We start from the raw sequence: 26,587 nt of genomic DNA on the forward strand, positions 1-26,587 counted from the left end.
TTTAAAAATCCATCCAACCATTAGTTTGAACCAGCCTTTCACCACAGGTATTAACATAAACAGGAGCAACTCCTGTTGGTTTTGTAATTCACAGTCAGCCAAGAACATTCAAAAATAGTTTTGACCAATATCAAATCATTACCTGGAACACCTGAAACTAATGTTGTATGTCAATTATACCTCAAAAAAAATTTAACAGGTTTCACCTTGCATAGAAAAAACAACACATTATTATGCCCACCAATTGTAGCTCCACCATTTCAAATCTGAACTTCTTAACATCACTCACCTCTGGCAGCTTGAAGGAAGACCTTTTATCTTTCTCTCTCTCTCCTCTCCCCACTCCCTCCCTAATATTCTCACACACTCAGATTCATACACACTACTAAATAGCAAATCTCAGATATGACCTACCTGTGGAGTGAGTTTCCCAACCCTCTGGGTTATTGGCTCATTCATCACAACTTCCACTTTGCAGGCATCTTTCTCTTTGGGGATGGTGAACTTCAGGTCATCTTGAGACAGGAAGGCAGAACTGCCCTTCATCACCCTGACCCCTTGGTTAACACGGACAAAGGTGGGGCTGGCCCAGCCCGGGAGCAGCAGCAGCAGGAGCAGGGCACCTAGCCCAGCCCAGCTCAGAGAGCTCATGCCGACAGGGGCCAAGTCTTTTCCGTTCATCAGGGAAATCCCTTCAACAAAGGAGGGCTTCTTGGCTTCCTCCAGGGGTGTCAGCTCATAGTCCAAGGGGCAGGGAGAAGGGTCCTGACAACGTGCCCCAAGATCTTAACATGTCCCTTTCATTTCAAACTCAGACAAGGAGGTCTTTCAGGCAGTCCCAGAGCTTTTAATAAAAGTCGCTGATCACTCCTGACAACGCCAGCAAGATTAATGTACACCTCCCAAGTGCTTTTTTAATCCTGCAAATGGGACAAGGGGTTGGAGGAAAGTGAGAGAGAAACCAAAAGTTTATGTGACTCATTCAAAAGACCCCCACCGTCAAAGGAATCTTTCAACCAGCCTATAATTTCAGCTAAATTAAAAACAAATAAACTAACTTGACCTCCAGGCCCATGTGAAAAGCAAGGCAGTCGTTTCATTCCCCTGCGGTAACTCCTGCTTCCGGACTCCACGGGTCCCCACCAGGATGTTAGCTGTGTGGTCTTACAGAGCCAGCCCGCCTCACTGCCAAGGGCAGCGTTTGCCCCCCCTGCCTTCAAAGAAAGTTGTCGAACTCTGCTTCTGTTTCCTCACTTGATAAATGAGGACTGTAACCAAATTTGTGCAAGAGAGCTGATAGAATTATTTGCCCACTGTTTGAAAACATGATTAATTCTGAATCAGTGCTACCAACATTTTCTAAAAAGCCTTAATAATTTGTCACCTGTGCACACTTTGCCAGGCAATGAAGACACCTAAGAAATGCTTGAGCGGGGCGAAAATATATTTTTTCCTAAGTGAAAATTTGGGGTTTTGTTTTAGGTGTAACAAGCACTAGGAATTGAGTAACATAGCTTCAATATACACAGCTAATGACATGGCAGATGTACATGCATTTATACATCATCTACAATGCTAATTACATAGAAAGTACTGAATTTCCCCAAGTGGAGTCCTTTTTTCTATTTTAACCACTTAGAATTTCATGATTTTTTTTCTGTGTCCTGTGAGAACAGAAATGATTTTAACCCAAAGTAAATGGTATTGAAACATATCTTTAACTCCAATATATGATTAGGTGAACAAAGCATAGTTCATTATGCCCATGGAAAGGTCTTACACTTTAATACATTTAATGATTTCAGTACACGAAAATAAATGCCGGAAGGTGTAGACAGAAAGGCCTGTCTCATCCACTTCTAGGACGTTAATGGAAGGCTCATTCTCTTGTCACTGTTTGAAGCCTTTGCTTTTGAGGTAGTGCCTGATCTGTGTCACCTGACACTGGGGGTTACATGCTTCACAGAGCAGCATGTTTTTCATTCGGTCGGTCCCAAAATAAAACAGTACCACCCTCCCACTGACCATGTTACACACTCTCAGGTTGAATTAGGTTGGCTTGTTTGGGCAAGAATGCAAACTGTTTGTTGAACTTTCACAACTTGTTTCCATTAACCTCTGACATCTAAGGGCATTCAGAGGCAAAGAGCCAGCAGGGTGGAAAGGTGTCTCCCCAAACTGAGAGATCAAAGAAAAAAGCTTGGCTTTCTGAGATTGAAATGAATTAAATCAACCTATAAAGGATACTACAAGGACTCTACACTCTCAGACACTCATCTCCCTTCTTTCCTGCTTCTCCACAGACTCTCTGGCTTTTTCATGTCAGGGACCTCCAGGTCTAGAACTGTTTTCTGTCTACTCTCAACTCCCTAGCAACCCCATTCCTTGGCTTTAAATACCACTTATTTTAAATGTGGCTAATGAGTCCTACATTTATATCTCTCACCTTCTCCCTTAATTCTAAATCATACATGCAACTATTTGATATCTCCCTGTGGGAGCATGTGAACACACCCCAGGGGACACTAGTGGTGAAGAATCTGCCTGCCAATGCAGGAGACCTAAGAGAAACAGGTTTGATCTCTGGGTCAAGAAGATCCCCCGGAGAAGGACACAGCAACCTGTGGGTGTGTAACAGACAGCTCAGTTTTTTGTTTTTGTTGCTGTAGCCAAAATTGAGCTCTTGATCTCCCCTCCCTAGGTCTTCTTTATCTCAGTAAATGCAACTCCAGGTTTTCATTTGTTCTCTTCTTTGCTTCACACATCGAAGTAAACAAACAAACAAAACTATTTGTTCATTGTGGTGGACAGAACCTTAGGGTGACCTCCAATAAATTCCAGTCTCCTAGTACACAGAAGTTCCCTCCCTTTAAGTGACAACAGAACTAATGATATGTCCAACCAACCGAATAAAACAAAGGTGATGGGATGTCATTCTCATGACTAAGACTCTCTTAGCCAGTGGGCTAGAGGCTCTCCTGATGAACTTAAAGAAGCTTGCCCCTAGGAGTTCTGCTGTCACAAGGCAATGACCTCTGTCAACAACCTAAATGAGCTTGGGAGAAGGTTCTTCCTGACTCAAGCCTCCGAATAAGAAGGGATACCCATGGACACCTTGATTTCAGGGTGATGACAACCTGAAGCAGAGAACCAGGATAAGCCATGCCTGGACTCTGACCAGTGAAAACTGTGAGATAATCAATTGTGTTGTTTTCAACCACTGTTTGTAGTAATGCGTTAGTACAGCAATGTAAAACACCACTTTTTTTCAAAACATATCAAGAATCCAAATACTTCTCAGTGTTTCCATTGGTACCACACTGGTCCAAGCCACCACCAATTCCACTGGACCACAGGAGCATCCTACTGGACCTCCCTGCTTCTCCTCTTGCCTCCCCTTTAGGCATTTCTCAGCATGGCAGCCAAGGTTCCTATTGGATTTTACTTATATCACATCCTTTCTCTGCCCTAGACCTCCAACAGCTTCTCATCTTAGTGTGAAAGCTGAAGGCCTTGTGATGGCCTGTAAGGTATTTTACCATGTAATCCGTTTTCCCCCTTACCTCTCTCATCTCCTCTTTGTCTTCCCTTTGCTCACCCTTCTCCTGCCACACTAGCATCTTTGCTATTTTTTTTCAAACAAACCAAAATCAACCTTCCCATTTGTGGTTCCCTCTGGCATAAACATTCTTCCCCTAGACATCCCTCTTTCTACCTCACCCCTTTCAAATTTCCCGTCAAATGTGACCCTGACGCTGTGGCCACACCTAACTATCTCATTAAAATTATGATGCTCTCATCCCCAGGTCCTTTTCCTGAGCAGTGATAACCACCTAACATAATACATTTGCTTATTTATATTGTTCATGTCTACTTCCCTCATGAAAGTAAGAACTTCCTTTTTATTCATGGATTTATCTTTATGCTTCTTTCCCTTTTGTTGCCCAGATTGAGAAGGCTGCCTTGCACTAAGAAACAGAACCACACTTCAGGCTACCAGAGCAGTGAGCCCAAAGGAGTGTGGGTGTTCAGGGCATTTGCAAGGCAAAGTCACCATACCAGCCTATTCTTCCAGAATTTTACTTGGCAGGGAATGTAAACTGCTTTCCGGTTTAAGCCACTGTTGAGTGAGTGACTGAAAGTCGCTCAGTCATGTCCAACTCTTTGCGAACCCATGGATAGTCCATGGAATTCTCCAGCCCAGAATACTGGAATAGGAAGCTGTTCCCTTCTCGGGGGATCTCCCCAATCCAGGGATCGAACCCAGGTCTCCTGCACTGCAGGCAGATTTTCTACCAGCTAAGCCACCAGGGAAGCCCAAGAATACTGGAGTGGGTAGCCTATCCCTTCTCTAATAGATCTTCCTGACCCAGGAATTGAACCAGGGTCTCCTGCATTGCTTGTGGATTCTTTACCAGCTGAGCTACCCACTTTTATTTGGGGTTTATTTCATTATTTGTGACTGAACTTTTACACTATTAATAACCACCTTATTCTTCAAGTTTTTCTATTATAATAATTTCATTTAGTCACTAATCAGCTAAATATTGTAACTTTTTACCTAACAGCATATGGGGCAATAGCTCTTTCTCTAACTATATCATAGTAAGTCCTTAATCAGAAAATAAGGTCAAAAATCAAGATTCTAATGTTCATCTACCAGGAAGAGAAAGGGGAGAAAGAAAAGTAAATCTATTTCTGGGGCTCCTTGTGCCACAGTGATGTCGGAAGGGTAGATATGAATCCGAAGATCTGGATTCTGACCTTGGTTTTTGTGAACATCTGTTTCCTTTTTCAAAAATGGGGCCATCCATCTTGCCTCTTCCAGTGTCCCAGAGAGGCCAAATGAAATAGTCCCCGTGGAAATATTTTCTTAATTACAAAGCTCCATGTAAATGTAACACTACTATTACAAAATATGTCAAAGGAATAAGAGAGCAAAGCTTGTCTCAAGAAAAACAGAATGGTAGAACTTGGTCCTAGATGAAGGCAGCAGAAGTATAAGTTCAGTATAAGTCAAATAAAATATATTCTATTGACATTCACATTTTCTCTTTTTCTTCCTCAGTGTCCTAAGACAGATATAGTAGTAAAACACTGAATCCTAATATTTCAGAAACAACCTGAAGCAACACAATTAGGGGGTAATGAAGAGTACAAGAGTAATAATTTCCAAGTTCAAAAATCAAACAAAATTCATCCTTCAGTCAACTGGGCTACCAAATTAGGTACAATATAGATCAGAAAGAGTATGCTATATTTGTGTATTATTCATATTCTAATATTTCTCTTATATTTTTCTCTTGGTGTTGAGAAAACCAAGTATGTAGATATTACATGGAAAGTATTGCTCTGAATTTTTACTTGAAGAAGGTGGCAGGGGAGGGGAAAGAGAGAAAGATTTGGATGAACAGAGAAGAAAAGGGCCAAAAAAAAGTAAATAACAACAACAAAAAAATCCCACAGGACAATAGTAAAGGAAATTAGGATTCTGAATCAAACAAGATTTCAGAGATGATAATTTGTTTTATCTCCACCAAATAAAATGATAGAATTGTTTTATCTCTGGTACAAAATTGCAATGTCCAGGGGCAGCCAATATTTACTGGACAACACCCCAGTGGGAAACCTAACAACACATCTTCAGAACTTCATTTCTTGACCCCAACATAGGGCCGAGTCAGAGCCTCAGAATCCATCTGTCCCCAGCTTGCTCTGATCACTGATGTGGGCAACCTCAGGGTCAACCGAATGACTGGGAGCATTTTTGCAAGGGGAAGCAGAAAGGTGGTCAGATTCCATAAGGACTCTTATAAACTAACTGATTTTTCACCAGAGGGACTTAATTTGATGCTGCAATAGAAACAAATTTTGTCTGCTTGCTTGTACAGTTCAGCTGCTCCTCAGTATTTCACAACCTTCATGTTACCCTGTAAATCAATGATGCTCTTACAAGCCATTTCCCACTCTTGCCTTTTTTCCTTCATGTGGAAATCATGTATCCTAAAGATACATGTACAAGCCAACAAAAATGTGCAAAGATGTTTGCAAAGTGGAAAAACCACCCTGCTCTGAGTTCTTCCTTTAAAAAATTCAGAAAGGTTTCTCTACCCAAACTTTCTTAGTAAATTTCCTGAACAGGAGAAAATGATTTAGTAACATTTAATTTGGTAGAGAGGAATTGGAAAGACTGATGCTGGGAAATATTGCAAGCTAAAAGAGAAGGGGCATAGAGGATGAGCTGGTTAGATAGTGTCACCAACTCAGTGGATGTGAATTTGAACAAACTCTGAGAGACAGTGGAGGACAGTGGAGCCTAGCATGCTACAGTTCATGGGGTCACAAAGAATCAGACACAATTTAGCAACTGAACAACAACAGTTTATTTCATAATTACACACTCAGTTTAATCAGAGGAGAATGTATGCTCCATGTTGATATAAATATGCTGATATCATATGTTGGCATCATATGTATCTGAGATATCATCATATGTATCTGAGATAATCTGTGCACAGCAAGGAAAAAACTGAATCCCAGCTATCCTTTCAAGCTCTCTCTGCAATGGAAATTCTTCATGGGCAATGTTGATAATGTGCCTTGAAGAGATTCATATTTACTATTGCTCTTCTGAATAATTTTACGATGATGCCTACACAATACAAGCACCTTCCCCATATCTGCCCAACACAGAAACATCATCCATAGTCTATCATAGCTTTTGCTGGCTTGCTGTGCTATTTGCAGAGCCCCTACTGGCCTGATATCCTTCTCGGCACTCTAGATAGTTATCACCAATCAACTAAAGATGCTATAAACAACAGAATCTTTTATCTTCCCTATACTTGATGTTATTACCTCATGACTCACAGCTTCAGATCCTACAAGTACCCTAAAATGTTTAAGAAAGAAAATAAACTAATAGAGAAGTAGCATTTTGAGTAAAAAATGGCCAACTCATGATCAATCCATTCCCACTCACTAAAACCTAGAGAGATTTTGAGATCTTTGACTAGAATGAAGATTTTCTGACTTGTACTCTGCCTTAAAATCTGTGAGACGTCAGTGAGAAGGAACATAGAAACCATCATGGAGTGACTTACAATGAATTTTTGAAACCATGATTTTACTCAAGTTAATTTTCAAAGTAATTTATATGAGTCAAGGATAAAAGTTTTAAACACAAACTCATAGCTGAATATAATTATCCATAGAACAGTTGAAATGATTCTGAATCAAATGTGACATAAATTGATTCACCCAGGAACAATGAACTGGAAATCAGGAGAACTGCCCCCAGGGAAAAACTTAACTGTCTAAACTCAGAGAAAGTGGTTCTCTTCTTTTGCATTGTAGTTGAGAAAATTAAGAATTAGACAGACTTTACCAAGGACTTCAGATCCACCACCTGCTTTGACCTTCCTTCCCTGAGAGAGATAAAGTCTAATTGCTCCTTGTTACGAGCAATAAGGAGTCAATCTAAGGCTGGCCTGAGGTCATAGCCAGAGGCAGCGAGCCTGGGAGAATCAGGGCTCTGGCAACCTGGGAAAGCGCTCTGCCCTCTATCCTGATAATCTTGTTCCATTTCCTCCATCACAGAGCTGCTTTTGAGCCACTACAAAATCAGCCCTGTGCTCAGTGGTGTCCAACTCTTTGCGACCCCATGGACTGTAGCCCACCAGGCTCCACTGTCCATGGAATTTTCCAGGCAAGAATACTGGAGTGGGGTGCCATTTCCTCTTCCAGAGGATCTTCCTGACCCCAGGGATCAAACCTGAGTCCCTGTGTTTCCTGCATTGGCAGGTGGATTCTTTACCAAAAGCACCACCTGGGAAGCCCAAAAAAACAGTCCTGAGAATACACAAATACAAAGCTGGTTCTTCTCTTTCAAGAAGCTCATCACCTCTGATGGAGTTTTAATTGTTCAATGATCGCACAAGGGTAGAGGATCCTTAGCGATCTTACCCTTCATGGCTTTTCCAGAGAGAATTCTCTCAGAAAGGGAGAATAGAATAGTGGAGAAGAAAGAAATAGATTGCAACTTCTAACATTTTTTCTTAACAATTTTTAGTACAGTTGTCCTCTGTGTCCACGGAGGTTGGTTCCAGGCCCCACCCCCACTCCCCCAGACACCAAACTGCAGGATGATGCTCAAGTCCTGAGTGACAGTGTTGCATTGAAAAGGAAAAAAGAGGAACGAGTTTTTCTATCTTTTCTCTCCTGAGACCAAAGAAGAAAAAGAGAACAGTGAGCAGGACTGATCACTCTTAATTTTTACTTTAAGTGTTCCTAATCTGTAGTCTACAATAAGGTTTGCTATTCTCAAAACTAAGCTGACCCTGAAGTTAAAGCTCCAATACTTTGGCCACCTGATGCGAAGAGCTAACTCACTGGAAAAGACCTTGATGCTGGAAAAGACTGAAGACAGCAGGAGAAGGGGACGACAGAGGATGAGATGGATGGGTGGCATCACTGATTCAATGGACATGAGTTTGAACAAACTCTGGGAGATAATGAAGGACAGGGAAACCTGGTGTGCTGCAGTCCATGGGGTCTCAAAGAGTCAGACATGACTGAACAACTGAACAACAAATCTGACCCCGTGTAAACTACATCCTGCACCTATTGGCCCCCTAACTCCATAGGAGCTACATTCTGAACCTATTATTCTTTAATTCTATGCTAATTATATCCTGCACCTGGTGCTTAACTTTACCACAGACCATCCCTAGTAGTTTTCTTTCTTTCTACATTTCAGAAAGAAGGCCGCAGCGCAATAAACCAGAGACAAAGGGACCCAATTACCTGGCTACCTGCTGCCAGCTATGATGGCTTTGAAACAAAGCAAGAAGAATAATGAGACCCAATCAAAAAATGGGCCAAAGAACTCAACAGACATTTCTCCAAGGAAGACATACAGATGGCTAACAAACACATGAAAAGATGCTCAACATCACTCATTATCAGAGAAATGCAAATCAAAACCACAATGAGGTACCATTATACACCAGTCAGGATGGCTGCTATCCAAAAGTCTACAAGCAATAAATGATGGAGAGGGTGTGGAGAAAAGGGAACCCTCTTACACTGTCGGTCGGAATGCAAATTAGTACAGCCACTATGGAAAACAGTGTGGAGATTTCTTAAAAAGCTGGAAATAGAACTGCCATATAACCCAGCAATCCCACTTCTGGGCCTACACACCAAGGAAACCAGATCTGAAAGAGACACGTGCACCCCAATGTTCATCGCAGCTCTGGTTATAATAGCCAGGACATGGAAGCAACCTAGATGCCCATCAGCAGACGAATGGATAAGGAAGCTGTGGTACATATACACCATGGAATATTACTCAGCCATTAAAAATAATTCAGTTGAATCAGTTCTAATGAGATGGATGAAACTGGAGCCCATTATACAGAGTGAAGTAAGCCAGAAAGATAAAAACCATTACAGTATACTAACACATATATATGGAATTTAGAAAGATGGTAACAATAACCCTATATGCAAAACAGAAAAAGAGACTCAGATGTATAGAACAGACTTGTGGACTCTGGGAGAAGGCGAGGGTGGGATGTTTCAAGAGAACAGCATCGAAACATGTATATTATCTAGGGTGAAACAGCCCAGGTTGGATGCATGAGACAAGTGCTGGGGCCTGGTGCACTGGGAAGACCCAGAGGGATCGGGTGGAGAGGGAGGTGGGAGGGGGGACCGGGATGGGGAATACATGTAAATCCATGGCTAATTCATTTCAATGTATGACAAAAACTACTGCAATGATGTAAAGTAATTAGCCTCCAACTAATAAAAATAAATGGAAAAAAAAACCAAAAAACAAAAAAAAAGACTTTATCCCTGGGTTGGGAAGCTCCCCTGGAGAAGGGAAAGGCTACTCACTCCAGCATTCTGGCCTGGAGAATTCCAGGACTGTATAGTCCATGGGGTTGCAAAGAGTCAGACAAGACTTAGCAACTTTCACTTTCACTTTATTAGTCTGTCTTATCATTTACCCTAAAACCAGGAGACCCAGGCTATATGAGGTCTCTCAGTTCCACAAGGAAGAGAGGCACCGTCCTGAGGCACTAGCCTGCTGTGTTCTCAGTTGGCAGAGGATTTATTCAGGTTTAGTGGGCAGAGAAAATCAATATTTTGGCAGTAATAGCATAGCATTTACATATAACCCATGCAACATCCTCCCATATATTTTAAATCATCTTCAGATTACTTATCATACCTTAATACAATGTAAATGCTGTGTAAATAGTTGCTAGTGCACAGCAAATTCAAAGTTTGCTTTCTGGAAACTTCTGGAATTTTTTTTCAAATATTTTCAGTCATTGGCTAAATTCATACATACGAAATGCACAGATATGGAAGGCTGAATGTCTTTTCTCATTTTTTGACAACTAGCACTTCTTGCTTACTATGTGTGTGTGTATATGTATATATATAGCACTGAGACATATTCTTTATATGTTTATTTTCATTTATTTCTCACAACAAACCTACAAAGCAGTTACTGTTATCATGCTGATTTTATAGATAAATAAACCATGAATTAAGGACATGACATCATAATCACGTAAAAAACACAGTATATTAAGTGCTTACTATGGATTAGGCGTTGTTCAAAGGACTTTGTATACGATATCTCAACTCCGACAGTGGTTTTAGAAAGCAATGATTTTATAGATTGGGAAAATAAAGTAAAAGAGGTTAAGTTACTCGCCCAACGTCTTGAGCTTGACTCAGCCCAACGTCTTGAGCTTGACTCAAGTCTGTGTCCTTGCAATTATAACCCATATTTACTGACCCCAGGACCTGTGCACTTAACTGCTATATTATACCACTTCGCATTACAGCAAACTCTTAAACTCTGCTATTGCTTCACTATCCCTGGGGCCTTTTTCCTACAGTATGCAAACCCTAAACAATTTCCTATATGGCCCCAGACAGTAACGGTTGGCTATTGCAGGAGTTAAAGTTTCACTGGAGGCAAAGTTCTTTCAAGGAAGTAGCTGTTACTTTAAGATCATTTAATTAACGCATATATCCTGCCTACCCACATCTGAGTGTTCCAACTCCTTACACTACAAGCACAGTTTAAAGGCCTCAAGGCAAGCAGGCCACTTCCAAATTCCACTCTATTAGATCAATAAAATATATATTGATTTTGTTTATAACGTTTTGCTTCCTCCATTCTGCCAATTTTTTTCTAAAATGGAATCTAAATCACAGATGTGTGGTTTACAAGAACACTCAGAAATCAATCAGTATATATCCTTCATTTTATTTATCAATTTAGCTTTTTCTGAAAATAACTTCCTTTTGTGTGTATAAAAGAAATGCACGCTCATTAACTAAAGGACAAAAATATAAAAACATAATGAAAAGGAAAAAATACATTTTCCCAACACCCAAAGAAAACACCCTTAGGTTTTCTTAAGTATGTATATGTACACAGTTTTCAAATTTAACTAGAACCACACTATAAAAAGAGTTGCATATAATTCTTTTTCAGGAATATAACATTCTTTTCTAAGCATTTTCCATATTATTAAACATTCCTTGTGATCTTTACTTTTCATTTGTGCACTGCATCCTCTACATGGACATCTATAGTCATTTCATTGTTACATTGAGCTAGTTACTAGGGTAATAGATTGTGTTGAAAAATCCTTAATTAAATCAGCTTATTTTTCTAGTTCTTTCCTTTTGATGGTTGTTTGGAAGTGGGATTATAAGATCAAAGGATGCACAACTTATTTAGAGTTTCTTCAGTTCAGTTCAGTTGCTCAGTCATGTCTCTTTGAAACCCCATGGACTGCAGCACACCAGGTTCTTGATGTGATGCTATATGGAAAGATGGCACTAATCTACCCCCTTACCAGCCTTGGTCCCACTGATATTCAGTATCATCCCCTTTAATTGTTCCTCACTTTCCAAGTGAAATGTAGCCTGTCACTATTTTAACTTGCATTCCTTTATTTACTTGAGATTTGGCTTATTTTTTTTTTTATGTCCATGAACACTGGATTTTCTCATGTAGAAGCCCATTTATTTTACAGAAGAAAAGAAGCCCTATGGCAATTAAGTGACTTTACCCAATGTTGAAATAACTATTAAGGCCCAAGATGAAGCCACTCCCTCCCAGGATGCCATGTCAGCCAACCAAACCTTCATGTCCCTGTAAATGTTCTGCTTGACCAGAAACACAGTGTATTTAATCAGCCAATCCCTAAACACCAATTCTGGGCCTTCTTACCCTAAAGAAGGTTGACTTTGTCAACCCAGCCCCAGCTAATCAGATGTTTTCTTTTTACTCATTATCTTATAAAAGCTTCTCGCCTTTTGCCCATTTGCAGTTCTCTCAAAGGAGACTATTCACTCCATGAAGTGTTAAGTTTATGTGTATCACCTAAATTGTCATCTTTAATTATCTTTAAACACCAAGATTATCCATAATCTGGAAATGAGCCTACATTGGAACCTAAGGTCTCCTGACATCCAGACCCATGCAGTGTCTCCTAACCCATGCAGCTCACCCTAAATCACAGGTGCTTAGTCCAATAATATTCCTTTCAGTTAGAACTAGACATGAAACAACAGACTGATTCCAAATAGGGAAAGGAGTATGTCAAGGCTGTATATTGTCACCCTGCTTATTTAACTTATATGCAGAATACATAATGAGAAATGCTGGGCTGGAGGAAGCACAAGCTGGAATCAAGATTGCCAGGAGGAATATCAATAACCTCAGATATGCAGATGACACCACTCTTATGGCAGAAAGTGAAGAACTAAAAAGCTTCTTGATGAAAGTGAAAGAGGAGAGTGAAAAAGTTGGCTTAAAGCTCAACATTCAGAAAACTAAGATCATGGCATCTGGGTCCCATCACTTCATGGCAAATAGATGGGGAAACAGTGGAAACAGTGACAGACTTTATTTTTGGGAGCTCCAAAATCACTGCAGATGATAACTGCAGCCATGAAATTAGAAGACACTTGCTCCTTGGAAGAAGAGCAATGACCAACCTGCATATTAAAATGCAGAGACATTACTTTGCCAACAAAGGTCCACCTAGTCAAAGCTACGGTTTTTCCAGGAGTCATGTATGGATGTGAGAGTTGGACTATAAAGAAAGCTGAGCACCAAAGAATTGATGCTTTTGAACTATGGTGTTGGAGAAGATTCTTGAGAGTCTCTTGGACTGAAAGGAGATCAAACCAGTCAATCCTACGGGAAATCAGTCCTGAATATTCATTTGAAGGACTGATGTTAAAGCTGAAACTCCAATATTTTGGCTACCTAATGTGAAGAGCTGACTCATTGGAGAAGACCCTGATGCTGGGAAAAATTGAAGGCAGGAGGAAAAGGGGATGGCAGAGGATGAGATGGTTGGATGGCCTCACCAACTCAATGGACATGAGTTTGGATAAACTCCAGAGTGGATGATGGACAGGGAAGCCTGGTGTGCCACAGTCCATGGGGTGACAAAGAGTTGGACATGACTGAGCGACTGAACTGAACTGACTCTAGATCATGAAATTGAGCAGGACCTTGTGGAGCCACCAAACATAAAAATCTTTCTTTGTCCCCCATTTCTTGATTACAGGAAATAGGCTTCATTCAGCCACCGTGACCTTCCCTGAGTTTCCACCAGCAGGTTCAAATCGTCACTAATTAGGGAAGCGAGAGGATGCAGAGACAAGGGAAGAACAGTTAAGAAATAATAGTGCAGCTTTGGGGTAGGGTCCTGGTTCCCCTTCATGGGACATACATGACAATATCTTTGAGCTGTTTTGCAGACACTGAAACTCTCACCAGGTGGGACAAGTTAACCATAAACTGCCCACAAGCACTTAGACCCAAGATCGGTTGGACCCAGAAGGTTGAGGATGCTGACTCCCACTACCTCCCCACTAACCAATGAGAAGAATGCTCTGAGCTGTCACACTCTCTTTGAACCATTACTATAAAACTTCTCACTGCCTACTCCAGGTTGGGACACTTAGTTTTGAGGGCCTTAGCCAACTGTGGCCCCTTTGCCTGGCAAAGCAATTAAGCTAATTCTTTTCTACTCCACCCAAAAGTCTACCTCTGAGATTTAATTTGGTGTCAGGGTACAGAGGCCACATTTGGCTTCAGTCAAAGGAAGCACAGACTCAGAAAACTATGAAGAGAAAGACCCCTTGGGTTGTACCATCAATTGGCACAGGTTGTGCCAATACGGATCTTTGACTATCACAAAAACTCATTAGAAGGTTTCCTTTCTTAGATTTTTCAACACTTCAGTGTCTATCTTGCTGAAAAGGGCCATAGTTTGCAAGTTGTGTTTTTTTTAATGCACATGTTGGAGATGTTAAAAAGTTTTCCACAAGTCTTCTATATCCAAATATACATGAAGTACAAAATGCCAAAAACTCCTTTTAGAGATTTACAGTATAATATAAGCTTATTAAAGGCTCTGAGAATTCCTGCAGAAAGAAATCATTAAGTCCAAAGTTTGCAAACTTATAGAAAATCATTTTTAATTTTAAAATCCAGGTTATTTGAAAAATCATTCAAGAGACATTAGCCATAGAATTAAAATGAATGAAATAAAGAATGGCCACATGGTATCTACAAAGTTTCTGGTCACACTTGATAAATCCACACTTAATGAATTTACATCAGAAATCCAAATTCCAGGGCAGTCTTTGGAAACCAGACATTCAACCTTTCTTTACGAAGACTTTCTATTAAAACTACCTTCAAAGATAGAAAAAACTGATCACAGAGGGAAAAGACTTTGCCCCTCGATTTATAGTTTTGTTCTTAATGACTATTAAAGTTTCTTAAGTTATCAGAGGTATTTACCTGAACATTAGGAAATGGCCATAATTTATTTTCATTTTGCTTTTAGTCAGAGGGTTGTATCATACAAATTTTCACAACAGCTTGTTTTAATTGAATAACTTAGAATGGAAAACACTCACATTCACTATAACTGACTATATCCATTTACAGAATTATAGAACTGGAAGGAGCTTCTCCTCCAAACTGCACATGTTATCATCTTCAGCAACAGCATCATGTGTTAGTATTTACTTCACCTCTGGTACTGTTTTAACTCATTTAATTTTCACAACATGTTATAGAATAGATCCTATACCAAAGATTCTAAGAAAACAGATAAATAACTTGTTCAAGGCAAACGTTAATAAACCATGGAGGTAGAATTCAATCCCAGGAGACAAGCTGGAGAGCCCAGATTCACACTGTTTGCTGTAGCACCCAAGGTCAAGGTGAGGAAATAGGGGCCTAAGAGCCTGTGATTTGCCAAAGGTTGAAAAAAACTGCTTGGGCCTGCTGCTTTATTCATTAACATAAGCAGAGTGTGGCAAGTAAACCACAGTATTATATATTGAGATGCAGTAAACTATTGTGATACTTAAACTTAACAGTTCATTTTTTTTTAAACAAATACTTGTTTGTTTACAAATAACTTTGTAAACAACTTTCTGATTTATCAGTACTAAACAAAGAAGGATAGAGGGCTTAATTATCTGATGCAGGATTGGAGCTGAAGTGAAAGAAAATATAGTGGTGATCAGCACAGATTCTGAATAAACTCTACCAGACTGGTGTATCTTTCCTGGTTCCATCATTTCCCTGAACAAGGTTCTCACTGTTCCCTGGGCTCTGTTTTCTCATCTATGCAATAACTGACACATCTCAGGGTTGCCAAATAGTTAAATGTACTATTATATATAAATAAATCGTGACTCACCTGAGGTCCCCAAGACACACACAAGGCTCAACCAAAGCCAGTTTCCTCTCTTCCCCTTTCTACCCCAGGCCAATCAAAGTTTTGTTGTTGTTGTTGTTTTTCTAAAACACACTGAAAATGTTACCACTGTAATAGTGGACGCATGTCACTAAACATTTGTCAACACACACAGAAGGGACAACACAGATACTGAACCCTAATATAAACTATGGGCTTTAGATCATCGCTATTGGCTCATCAGTTGAAGCAAACAAACCAGACTAAACCAAGATGTTAATAACCGGGGAAACTGGAGGGAGGGAATGTGAGAACTCTCTGCACTTTCGGCTCAATCTTCCTATAAACCTAAATCTGCTCAAAGACTAAAGTTTATTAATTTTTCTAAATGTTATTAGTTGAGCCATCCTTGGACATGCTCCACAATTGAGGTTGAACTGACCCTCCAGTAACATCCGGACAGAGGTAGGAAATTTTACATAGAGCTGTATAGAGCCATCAGCAGCCAAAAGCAAACAAGACAAACCACAGCGACTTCTCACTTGCACCACTTCTAAAGTCTGGAAATGAGTGTGATTTTCTCCAGGCAGCCTAGCTCTGTCCTTTCTGGGGATCTGTGTGTCCCCTGCTTCTCAAGGGCCACTCAGAAACCATCAAGTCTCTCTGGTTCCTAAGACACGCTCACACATTGAGACTCCACATGTGAACACACAACCCAGCGCCAGGGTTAGTTCTGCACACGCAGGAGTCCCTGATACCTCTGTGAGCCACTGAGCTTAATTGCTTTAAGATTCTTAACTGCATGAACAAAAGCAAACCTTGATCTGCTTCCTTTGGCAGAACTTGGGGTAGGCTATGGAAAGTGCGAAGATGCGCTCAGCCAGCCAGACTAAAAATGCTTCAAGTACTGGTTCAAAAATGAAATCTCCATAAACATCACAGGCTGCAAATAAAGTATCTGAAAGTCTGATTAGATGACTTACTGTTGAACAAATCTGTGGTGGAGAATAAAGCAATGCACAATATAAGAACAGCAGTATAAAACAATACCAAACACCAATAAGTTAGAGAAGTATTTTAAAGGAAAAAAAAAACAGAGCACAAAAGTACTCTTGGCTAAAATACTTCCTTAGAGTCTCCAAGACACAAATACGCTATTTTTTTAAAGTTGGTTTTCAAATAATTTGTCTAGAAGTAAAATGGCAACCCACTCCAGTATCCTTGCCTGGAGAATTCCATGGACAGAAGAGCCTGGCGGGCTACAGTCCATAGGGTCGCAGAGAGTCAGAGACGACTGAAGAGACTTAGCATGCATGCACACACAAGAAGACGTTTACCATAGGCGTGGGTGTCCAGACTAACTGGCAAGTGCAATTCGAAATGTGATGCCGCTCAGCACTGCATAAACTCATCATGGTGGACGAGATTTTCGTGGGAAACCAAATTAATGTTTACAGTATTGATCAGAGGCGTTGGGAGTCCTTCCCTTAGTTTCAGTCAGTTCAGTATACCAAATTCCAGGGCAACGTCTGTGTTGTAACTGTGCCCCAAGGGGGCCAACCAAAGTGGGGTTTTCACAGCCCCCAAAGTGAATGGCGCCCCCTAGAGGTATGCAATGTGGCGGTTGATCCAGGTCTCCCAGGACCCGAGGATACGAACTGGCTGCAGGGGAGACTTCACCCTCCTGGTTTTAGCCCCACTCCACTGGCCCAGAAGGAAGCAGCAGTCCCCGTGAAGGTTTAAGGTGGTCTGCCCTAGTGTTGACAACGGGAAACACCAAGTGATGCCTCTGGCATCACCCCTACACTAGTGAGGCCCATCACTGACTTCCCTTCCCCATCATTCAAGCACCTCTCCCAGAGTTTGAGATTTAATTTATATTAGTGGGGGTCCAGGCACGTGAATTCAAACCTTCTTTAATGAGCAACCAGAATTGAGAATCGCTGCTGGAAACAACTGCACTTTTCTTTCCTTCTCCTATAAGAGGTCAAAGGAACTTTGGTGCCCAGACTGAAGCTAGGTTCTTTGACATGTCTGAAAACCACCTCTGTAGAGTAAAGTAGTAAGACTAGGGCTGGGGAGCCACCTCCAAGGCCCCTGGAAGAGGAAACGGCAACCCACTCCAGTATTCTTGCCTCGAGAATCCCACGGACAGAGGAGCCTGGCAGGGTCGCAAAGAGTTGGACATGACTGAGCATGCACATTAAAGGTACATGTTCTCCTTATCATGTTATTATGTTAAAGTCTTGAATCTAAGTCTTAAAAATTATGAAAAATCTTAATTTTGAAAGGCTGAAGTCTTAAGTTTTAGGTTTTAAAGTCCTCATTTCAGAATTCTCTGGCCACAGAGCTAGCAATTCAGATGTGGCACATGTAAGCATGGAGCTGTCTTTGACAGTTAGGCTGCTGTGCAATGCCATGCCATCTCTGGCCATGTCTCTGTCAGCTCACACAGTTACCATCAATTGGCATTCTTAATGTAGGCAAACTGCAGTGGAGGAAGGGATATTTGAGCACTTCCAGAGTCATCCTACCACTGTATCCCATAGCGTGTGATGTACATGAACCATAAGGGCCTGGCATCAAAGCAACTTATAAAGCCACAGACCAGGGAATTTCACTTCATGAGAAGTAAATAAAGACTAGTAGTTCCCAATAAAGCGATTCAGCAACAATTAAGACTGAAGTGACATAGCCTCTGTAATACAAAATGGTACACAGGGCAGACTGCTCATTCCTAACACAAACAGATCAGTATCGTGTGGGCTTTATGGCCAAATAAGAAAAGGCAAAAGGGGTGCCATCTGAGATTTTCGAAAATGCAAAGGTAGTCCTGCTTGAGGAATTTTCCCGGTCACCTCATCCTGAAGCCAAACTCTAAATCCAGAGTGCAATAGAAACTATTTTTAAATGTGGGTTTATGAGACTACAGGTTTTATTCTATTTTCTTTGGCTGCAGTAATATCTAAAGAATTTGGAAGATCAGCTAACTACTGCAAGGTGATATGGTGGTAATGTGTTATGGGCTGAATTTCATTCATCCAAAATTCATATACTGAAATCCTAATGCCCAGGACCTCAGAATGTGACTGTATTTAGAGAAAGAGTCTATAAGGAGGTAATAAAATGAGGTCATTATGGTGAGCACACCTAAGTACAAAGTGGGTGTTCAATAAATGTTAGCGCTTTTTTCTACCACTATTATTATGGCTATTGCTATAATAGTCACCAAACATTTACTTTTCCCCTTTCCCATTATATATCTCAATATGACCAATGATACTATCTCCTTGAAACATTGTCTCAGGACTTCCGTGGTGGTCCAGTGGCTAAGACTCTGCACTCCCAATGCAGGGGGCCAAGGTTTGATCCCTGGTCAAGGAACTAGATTCCACATGCTGCAACTGAAAGGGCCTGTGTGTTACAACAAAGACTGAAGACTCCACGTGCCTTAACTAAGACCTGGCACAGTCAAATAAACATTCTCTACCCACTCCTTCACCAGCCTTGTATTTCCTAAAAGGAAATTACTACCAGTCCACTGAAATGGCTTGTCTCAAAGGCTGCCAGTGACTGCCTAATGGAGACAGCAAACTGAACTTTTCTCTGGACAGTTCTTTCTGATGATCAGTCCATTCCGATCTTTGAACAGTCCATTCTGATCTCAATAGTGCCCAACAATGCCCTCCACCCACACTGTCTGCACAATCGCTTCTGTGACTCAATACATTTCCCGTTTCCCTTTCTATCTCACAAATGCTTCTTTCTCCTTTATCTTCTCTTCCTTTTCTTTCCATCCTCTGTTTTATTCTCTCTTGGTCATATAGTATCATCGAAAATACAGTATTCTTTAAAATCTGACCTCACCTGGCTTCCCACTACATAGCTGCTTCCATGGTCTTTGTCCATCACCTCTGGGTTTCTGTATCCCCAAACCACAGGCCTCCCCCTCCTGCAACCTCAGTTACACATCACTGGGTCTTGATGGACATTCTCATCTGTATGCCCTTCCTCATGTCTGCCCTACCTGGAATGTCTTTGCTTCCATTCTTATTAAAATCTTTCTCACATGTTAATGCCTTGTGAACTGCCTCCTTCAAGATATCCCAAGACCTCATCATTCCATTTGGAAAGATTTTCTTCCTGCTATTGCAGAAAAGTCACACTTTACTTAAACCCACCATGGGGCATGTATCACATCCTACACAATTGCGTGACTCTTCAAAGCTGGAGGACAGAACTCTCTGCTGTGTGTGATATGCACTCAACACATGTATCAACAGATGAAATCAGTGATTAGGGTTGAACTGTACATTTAGCATTCTTGTCAAATCAAGAATATCAGCCCACATTGACACTGTTGAGTTCTTCTCTCATTTATACTTGGACCTTTCTGTGAGAAACAGCTTAGGTGGTGCCCAGAGCTCCACTTTTGGCACCCTCTGGCTCAACAATTTTCCAAATTCCTAAACAAAGATAAAGAGATTAGCTTATCCAGTTCACAGACAGCCAAAATCCAGGAAGGTTAACTGTTATCACTGAGGACAGAGTCAGGATGTATATCTTAGATAATGGAGGTTGGAATGATAAACGGAAGCCACAAAGTTCACTTTCAACAAACACAAACATATAAATTTACATTCCAAAACATCAACTGCATGTGTGTGGGACAGAGCAGATTTACTTGAGGAATAATTGACGAAAAAAAAATTGTCTTCAAATACCTGCCAGAGGAATGACTTTATTCTGTGGTTCCCATACATAGAACCAGGAGGATGGGTTCCTCTGAGAAAGAACTTTCCTTCAAAGCCATCCAGTAACAGCAAGGGCTGAGGTACAGACATCAGCAGGGTTCTTTGTCTCAGGGATTGAGTGTAGGTCAGGTACTTTCTGGGGTCCCTTTAACTGCGGGACTGGATTTTCCTATGTAGTTGTCTTCTGCCATCTCTCCACATCCTCCTTCTCACACAATTCTCCTCCTCGCCACTAACAAGCTAGTCACTCAGGTTTTCATTTCTTTCCTAAACTTGTGGCATTTCCCCATTCCAGGCCTTTCCATGGTTTGTTCATGCTGTCCGCTCTGCTAAGAATGCCCTTTCCCCTCTCCTGCCTACCCCTACATTTGGCTAAATTCTACCTCTCCTCCAGGTCTCAACCTCCCAGACTAGGTTAACGGCTGGCCTAGAACCCTGCAATCCCCTTACCACACAATGCCCACCTGCAGTCATTGCAAACATGTCTGCCTTTGACCTTAGTCTGAAAGCTTTTTGAAGATAATCACCATGATTGTTCTGCTCACTCAAATTATCTCCAGTTTTGGTCACTGGACTTGGCGCAGAGGAGGTCCATAGATGTAAGTTGAGAGACTGACTTACTCCAGTTTAAACTTCGGACTTAAAACTCGTTAGAAGAGTAAGAAAGACAGAGAGAGAGAGAGTACTCACACCACATGTCTGAATGGCTGTGTCTTTCCATTTGGTGACAGCTCATAGGTTGACCACAGGGCAACTGGAGATTTTCAAAATCACAAACAAATACTCCCCCTTGAGGTTGGGCTGCCTGCTACAGGAGAGCAAAATCCCAAGAGAAACAAGATGATTCCTCTCCTTATATATGTACCTTAAATAGCTGTACAAGTCTCTAATTCTGAAGGGTCAGGTAGAAGAGGACAGAATGATTTTCACAGTGCCTTTGTTCTCTCCCTTTGAATCCCTCTGGCGATCTCTGAGCTCATGAATCTGTTTCATGCTTCTTCTTAACCTGAAAGAAGGAATCAAGGGAGAACAAGGCTGTTGCCCAGAGGTAAAGGCTGAGGAAGTGGTGGACAGATATCCGTTCTGCCCAGTCTATGAGGCCTGGAAGAAAGCTCTATTTCCCATTTCCCCTTTCACCTATAAATTGAGTGGCTTGTCACACATTCAACTCTTTCCAGCCTTCATACCTGTTAGTCCTCTTCTAAAGAAGAAATGTTTACTGAGAACCAATCGTATGTCATATACCATCCTGGGTGCTTTCCAAATGTCATTTAGCCCTTCTAAATACCTGGGAAGGTAAGCATCAACACATTTATTTTACTCCCAAGGAAACTGGTAAGTAACTTGGCCAACATCATAAAACATCAAAAGAACATTACAGCCTAGGATGGGAACCCAATTAAAATGTATTCAAAGGCCATTCTTTTCTTCTACTATACCACTTTGATTTAATATTCAAGAGGGCTTTCTACAAACACTACCTTTTGGTTTCACAACAGGCACTAATGCCTACTGACAAAAATATTTCATCCTACCACGTGATAGCAAAAGAGAAGATTTATATAAAAAACAGAACTAAAGCACTGCTCTTGGATGTTACTGTGTTGTTTTTTCAAGAAGAATCACTTTTACAAAAACAAATAAAAACAAATCTAGGCAATAAACAGGATTTGATAGGAAACACTTAACAACATTTGAACATTTGGATGAATCTTCATCTGGGAATTCTGATCCCCTCTGGAATTCTCATAACTACTCAATGATTTTGGCTTATAATTTACAAAATGAAAAAAAAAAAAAAATTGTGCTAACAAGAAATTTAGACCTGGGAAAGAAAATACTGTGGTATTGAGTGCAACCTCATAAGATAAAGTCCTGGTTTGTGTATGGTAAGAGAAGAATTCAAGGAGCATCTGTAAATAACTGAGCAGCTGGTAACATTTGATAGGATGCAGAGATGGATCCCAGGGAGGTGGGCCATGTCAGTGGAAGGACTTGGAGCTCAGCTGAGTCCTGGAGCATTATCTGCTTCTCTCTCTAAGGAAGCCAGATACGAAGGTTTCAGGGACCAAGTTGAGAGCAAAGAATGACAATCTTAGCAGCCGTTGACAATGCACTAAAGGAGTCTTCTGACATCCTATCAACAACTCAGAAAAAGAGAGGGATGAAAGTGAAACCAAAGCCTATTTTGCCCTCCCCATTAAACTTACCAACAAGAGGCCAAGAACGTTTTGTCAAAAATATCTTAACTTTGCAAGATCCCTATACTCTGTCCTCCAGTGAGCACTTTCCCATCCAAATGCAGTATCTTCAGACAGCTGGAGGCTACATTTGTCAGAAAAACACATAGATCACGCCTATATTTTGATATTTTTATCTTGATGGTCAAGTTTTAGAACCCTTTGAAATGTTGCCCCATTCACTGCAGTAAAAGAAACTACAGTATACAAAAAATGTAAGATTTCATTAGGGACTTGTTTTGTTTTGTTTTTTTTTCTCCAGCCCCTCTAAGGTCTCTGTTTGAGTCTCACCCAGCAGCACAAAAGCTATCAACCACTTGAATGAAAGGGTCAAGGAGCAAGCTGTGCAAGTATGGAAGCCGGCAAGCCCAGTTCAGACCACCCAGCTCTCCAAAGGCAGAGCAACAGCAGATTCAGACAAGATAAGAGGCTGCTGGCCCATGTAAGCCAGCCCAGGGAACAGCTTTTCCAGAGAGTTACAGGCTTCCATTGTGAGAATGCCTGTGTGCTCTGAAAAGGTGGCGTTTGTCTATAACTCACTAGATCAGCAGTCTTGATTCTTCGTGAAAGAAAACTTCAATGGTACTTTTTTTTAAATTTTAAGAAAAGCAGTAAGCCAAATCTTTGGGCCTGTGGTCAAAGCAAACACTGAAAAGCTCTCATCCCTCTATGTTTAGAAGACTGAGGCATACCCATCAATGTCAGAATATCAGAGTTAGAAAGATACCGGAAGTGAATTTAATTCAACACTTTTGTTTTAGTGATGGCAGAGTGAAAGTTAGCAAGAATAGGTGACTCATATCAGATCAGTTAGCAACACCTAAGACATGAAACACCATGAAGACAAAGTGTCTATCCATATTATATACACTAATCTTTCTGAATCCTTGGCACCAGCCCAGAGCCTGGCATGTAGCAGGCACCTACAAATATCTGGAATGAAGAGAGGAAAAAAAAGAAAAGGGCACTGATGACCATATCCTATTTTCTTTTTGCTGTAAATATATTATGTCATTCATTGTCAGTGGTGACAGGGATGGAAGCTGAGTTCTTCCTTTCATATGCTGTCTAATGAGGACCTCAACATGATGGAGGAATCATTTCCTATTTCTCCCAATCCTGATAGGTTTGTCCAATCAAAACAGATTTCTAGGAATTATACTTCTACTGAACAGGTCCCAAGAAATAATCCAACTCAGTTCAGCCCACTCAGCCTAATCTGTCCCCAAGAGCAGAGCATTCCCAGCAGGTTGATAAAGAACTAAGAATAGCCCTGGGCTTAAAGTTTCCAAGACAAACATAACTTGGCCATGCAGAGCAGGTCAGACCACACAGTCCAACACAAGGAATCGGGGCATATTTCCCTGACTGCTTTTCTTACTTATGGGAAATGTAAAGGCAGGAGAGCTGGTTAAAAGTTCTGGTTTGTCAGTCAAGCATGCAAAACCATGCTTCATGTAACTTGTGTTCAACATCAGCTCACACTCATGCTTATTATTTAGGTGTGAGGTTTAACATTAACTGAGGACGTGACAAGAATTTAATTTGCCAAGAACGATGTAAAGCACTACTCATCCAAGTGTGATCTTGCCTGCATGAGAATCACTAGGGAAATTCCTGCCCCCTCCACCCCCCACCTCCTCAGCCCCCCCAGCCCCGGCCCACCAAGTCTAAACTCCTCTGGGGGTGCGGCCTAGGTGCCTGCCTTCCCCCAAGTGGTTCTTAGGGACATTGGGTTTTGAGGATCTTTGATGAAGAGAAAGAGGGAAAGTATTTAACATTTTCCTGGTATTATTTCTGAAGGCAATTTTATCAAAGAAAAGCAGAGGACTAAGAAGAAAAGCTTCAAGCTTTAAGCAGTGCTGAATATGGTAGCATCACTTTTCCGGAGCAGAAACCTGTAAAGCATTTGGATCTCCTGCTCAGGTCTGTAAAAGAGTCCTGAAGAGGTTAATCTCTCCAGCAAGAATCCCAGGCCATAAACTTCAACCAGCCCCTGAAATGCTCTTTTTAAGCTTTGTAATTCATACCACACAACAAGACTGCACACAAGCGTTGAAAAAAACAGAAACAAAACTTAAATGCCTTGAAAATTATTTCTGGGATCCAGATGACAACTAAAAAAAAATCATTTACTACAGCACAAAAGTCTCTAGACCAAATCCAGATAAAGAGATGAAAGAGATTAAAAATCAGTCAGAAACTTCAGAACAGTATGATTTCTTTGCCTCTCCAACACTGGCTTTCAACTCCATAAAAAAAGAAACCATACTTTAAATATGTATATACATATACAACTAAACTAAAGCAAAGCTATCCAAAAATCATCTCATCCAAACTTTTGTATCTTTATACCATGAGGATATTATCTGTTTTGTTAATTTTTGCATTTTTTCTCTTTGCCATTTTGTTTAGCTGAAAAGAAATATTCTGATTTGGGGGGCGGGGAAAGGGGACAATTCAGAATGTAAAAATGTTTTTTTCACTGGTGAATGCTATTGGGGATGGATTGAGAAGAGAGTTATAAATTTGTATTATGTAATAAAGAGCCTCCCATTTGGGACACTGGGCTCTTTAACACTCCAATTTGCCACCTTGTGAGTTTACATTAGAATTAAACTTTTGCAAGCAGACTTGATCTACTTTTGTATCATCACTCGGAGTTAATGCTACCACACAAATAACCTCTGGGGCATTCTAGCAGAATGTTCACAGTCAAGAGGAGAGGAAATACATAAAGCAGATACTTACAGGTAGTGGTTTTCCTTGCCAAGTCAAAAGCTAGAAACCCTTGGCGCAGGCAGGCGGGATAAGAGTCACTGACCCGGTAATCTCTGATTTAAAGGGCTTTGAGAGGAAAGGGGGAGGAAAAACAGCCCAGGGAGGGGAAGAGCTGAAATTCCAGTCTTTCAGGTCAGCTGAGTTTTAGCTCTCTTTGTACTAAAAATCCATTAACCCACCCCATAAGAAAATATAGAATTGAAGTTCACATACACACTCCACAGTCTTTGCTGGTCTTCTCCAAGGCTGCAGTCGCTGCTGAAGCTTTGAAAACTTCCCGATTGCCAAGCTCTGGACTCCCAGGGAAAAGGGATGATCAGGGATGCCTGCAACTGATTGCAGGGAGCCCGACCTCCCTGGCAGAGCGCCACAGCTCTCCAGTCCCTTCTGCCGGCTGGGTCCGCAGGGACAAAACTGAGCTTTTGTTAAAGGTCGGTGGCGTCTCTTCTTAGTCTCTCCCCAGCTCCCTTTCTATTAGTTCTGTACTAACTGCTCCGCCACTGGCTGATCCCAAGCTGCCTCTCCCGTCACAGCGCACAGGCACACACACATGGCACACACCCACACCCCATCCACACAATCACCCCACACACCACACACAGGCACCCACACATGTGCATGTGCCCACACCTGCACACATATGCATTCACAGGCAAGCACACACATTTACACACCCTCATACCCATGTGTGTGCAAACACACATATGCATAGGTACACACATATGCGTAGGTACACACACAGACATGCTCATACCCACCCACACTCATACTCACACAAGTTTTTTCCTAAACCTTCAAACTCTTCAAACATTGTTTTCCTAAACCTCTCCTGAAGTAAATTCCCAGCCTGAAAGGTTTTTATTCAGATTGAGAAAAGATGTCCTGCATTCAGAAGGGAGGAGGGTGAGGGAGGGGACCTGGCCTCTTTGAACTTTAGTCACAACCTTTAAAGGAAAAGAGGAGATTCTAGGGGTTGTTTTTAAGTACCACTTTAGTTCTTCAGTTTATAAGGCTTTTCATGTGTCTGGTTCTTTTT

At 41.2% G+C, this 26,587-nt stretch overlaps 1 protein-coding gene across 3 annotated transcripts in view; it reads right to left on the reverse strand.

The window, feature by feature from the left end:
* FREM1 (FRAS1 related extracellular matrix 1) overlaps window positions 1-26,070 on the reverse strand; it is a 171,909-nt gene extending 145,839 nt beyond the window's left edge. The window contains exons 1-2 of one of the 3 annotated variants that reach the window (XM_070480527.1): window positions 25,765-26,064; window positions 415-920 (exon numbers count right to left, since the gene is read on the reverse strand). In XM_070480527.1, coding sequence (XP_070336628.1) covers window positions 415-681 — 267 coding nt within the window. In that variant the 5' untranslated portion in view covers window positions 682-920; window positions 25,765-26,064. Of the gene's footprint in view, window positions 1-414; window positions 921-25,764 lie in introns of all 3 variants that reach the window. The other 2 variants (XM_070480528.1, XM_070480529.1) reach the window with 2 other exon arrangements.
* Window positions 26,071-26,587: the final 517 nt, after the last annotated feature.

This window comes from Odocoileus virginianus, chromosome 18 (assembly GCF_023699985.2).
Source record: "Odocoileus virginianus isolate 20LAN1187 ecotype Illinois chromosome 18, Ovbor_1.2, whole genome shotgun sequence".
In the NCBI taxonomy this organism is placed as follows: Eukaryota; Metazoa; Chordata; class Mammalia; order Artiodactyla; family Cervidae; genus Odocoileus; species Odocoileus virginianus.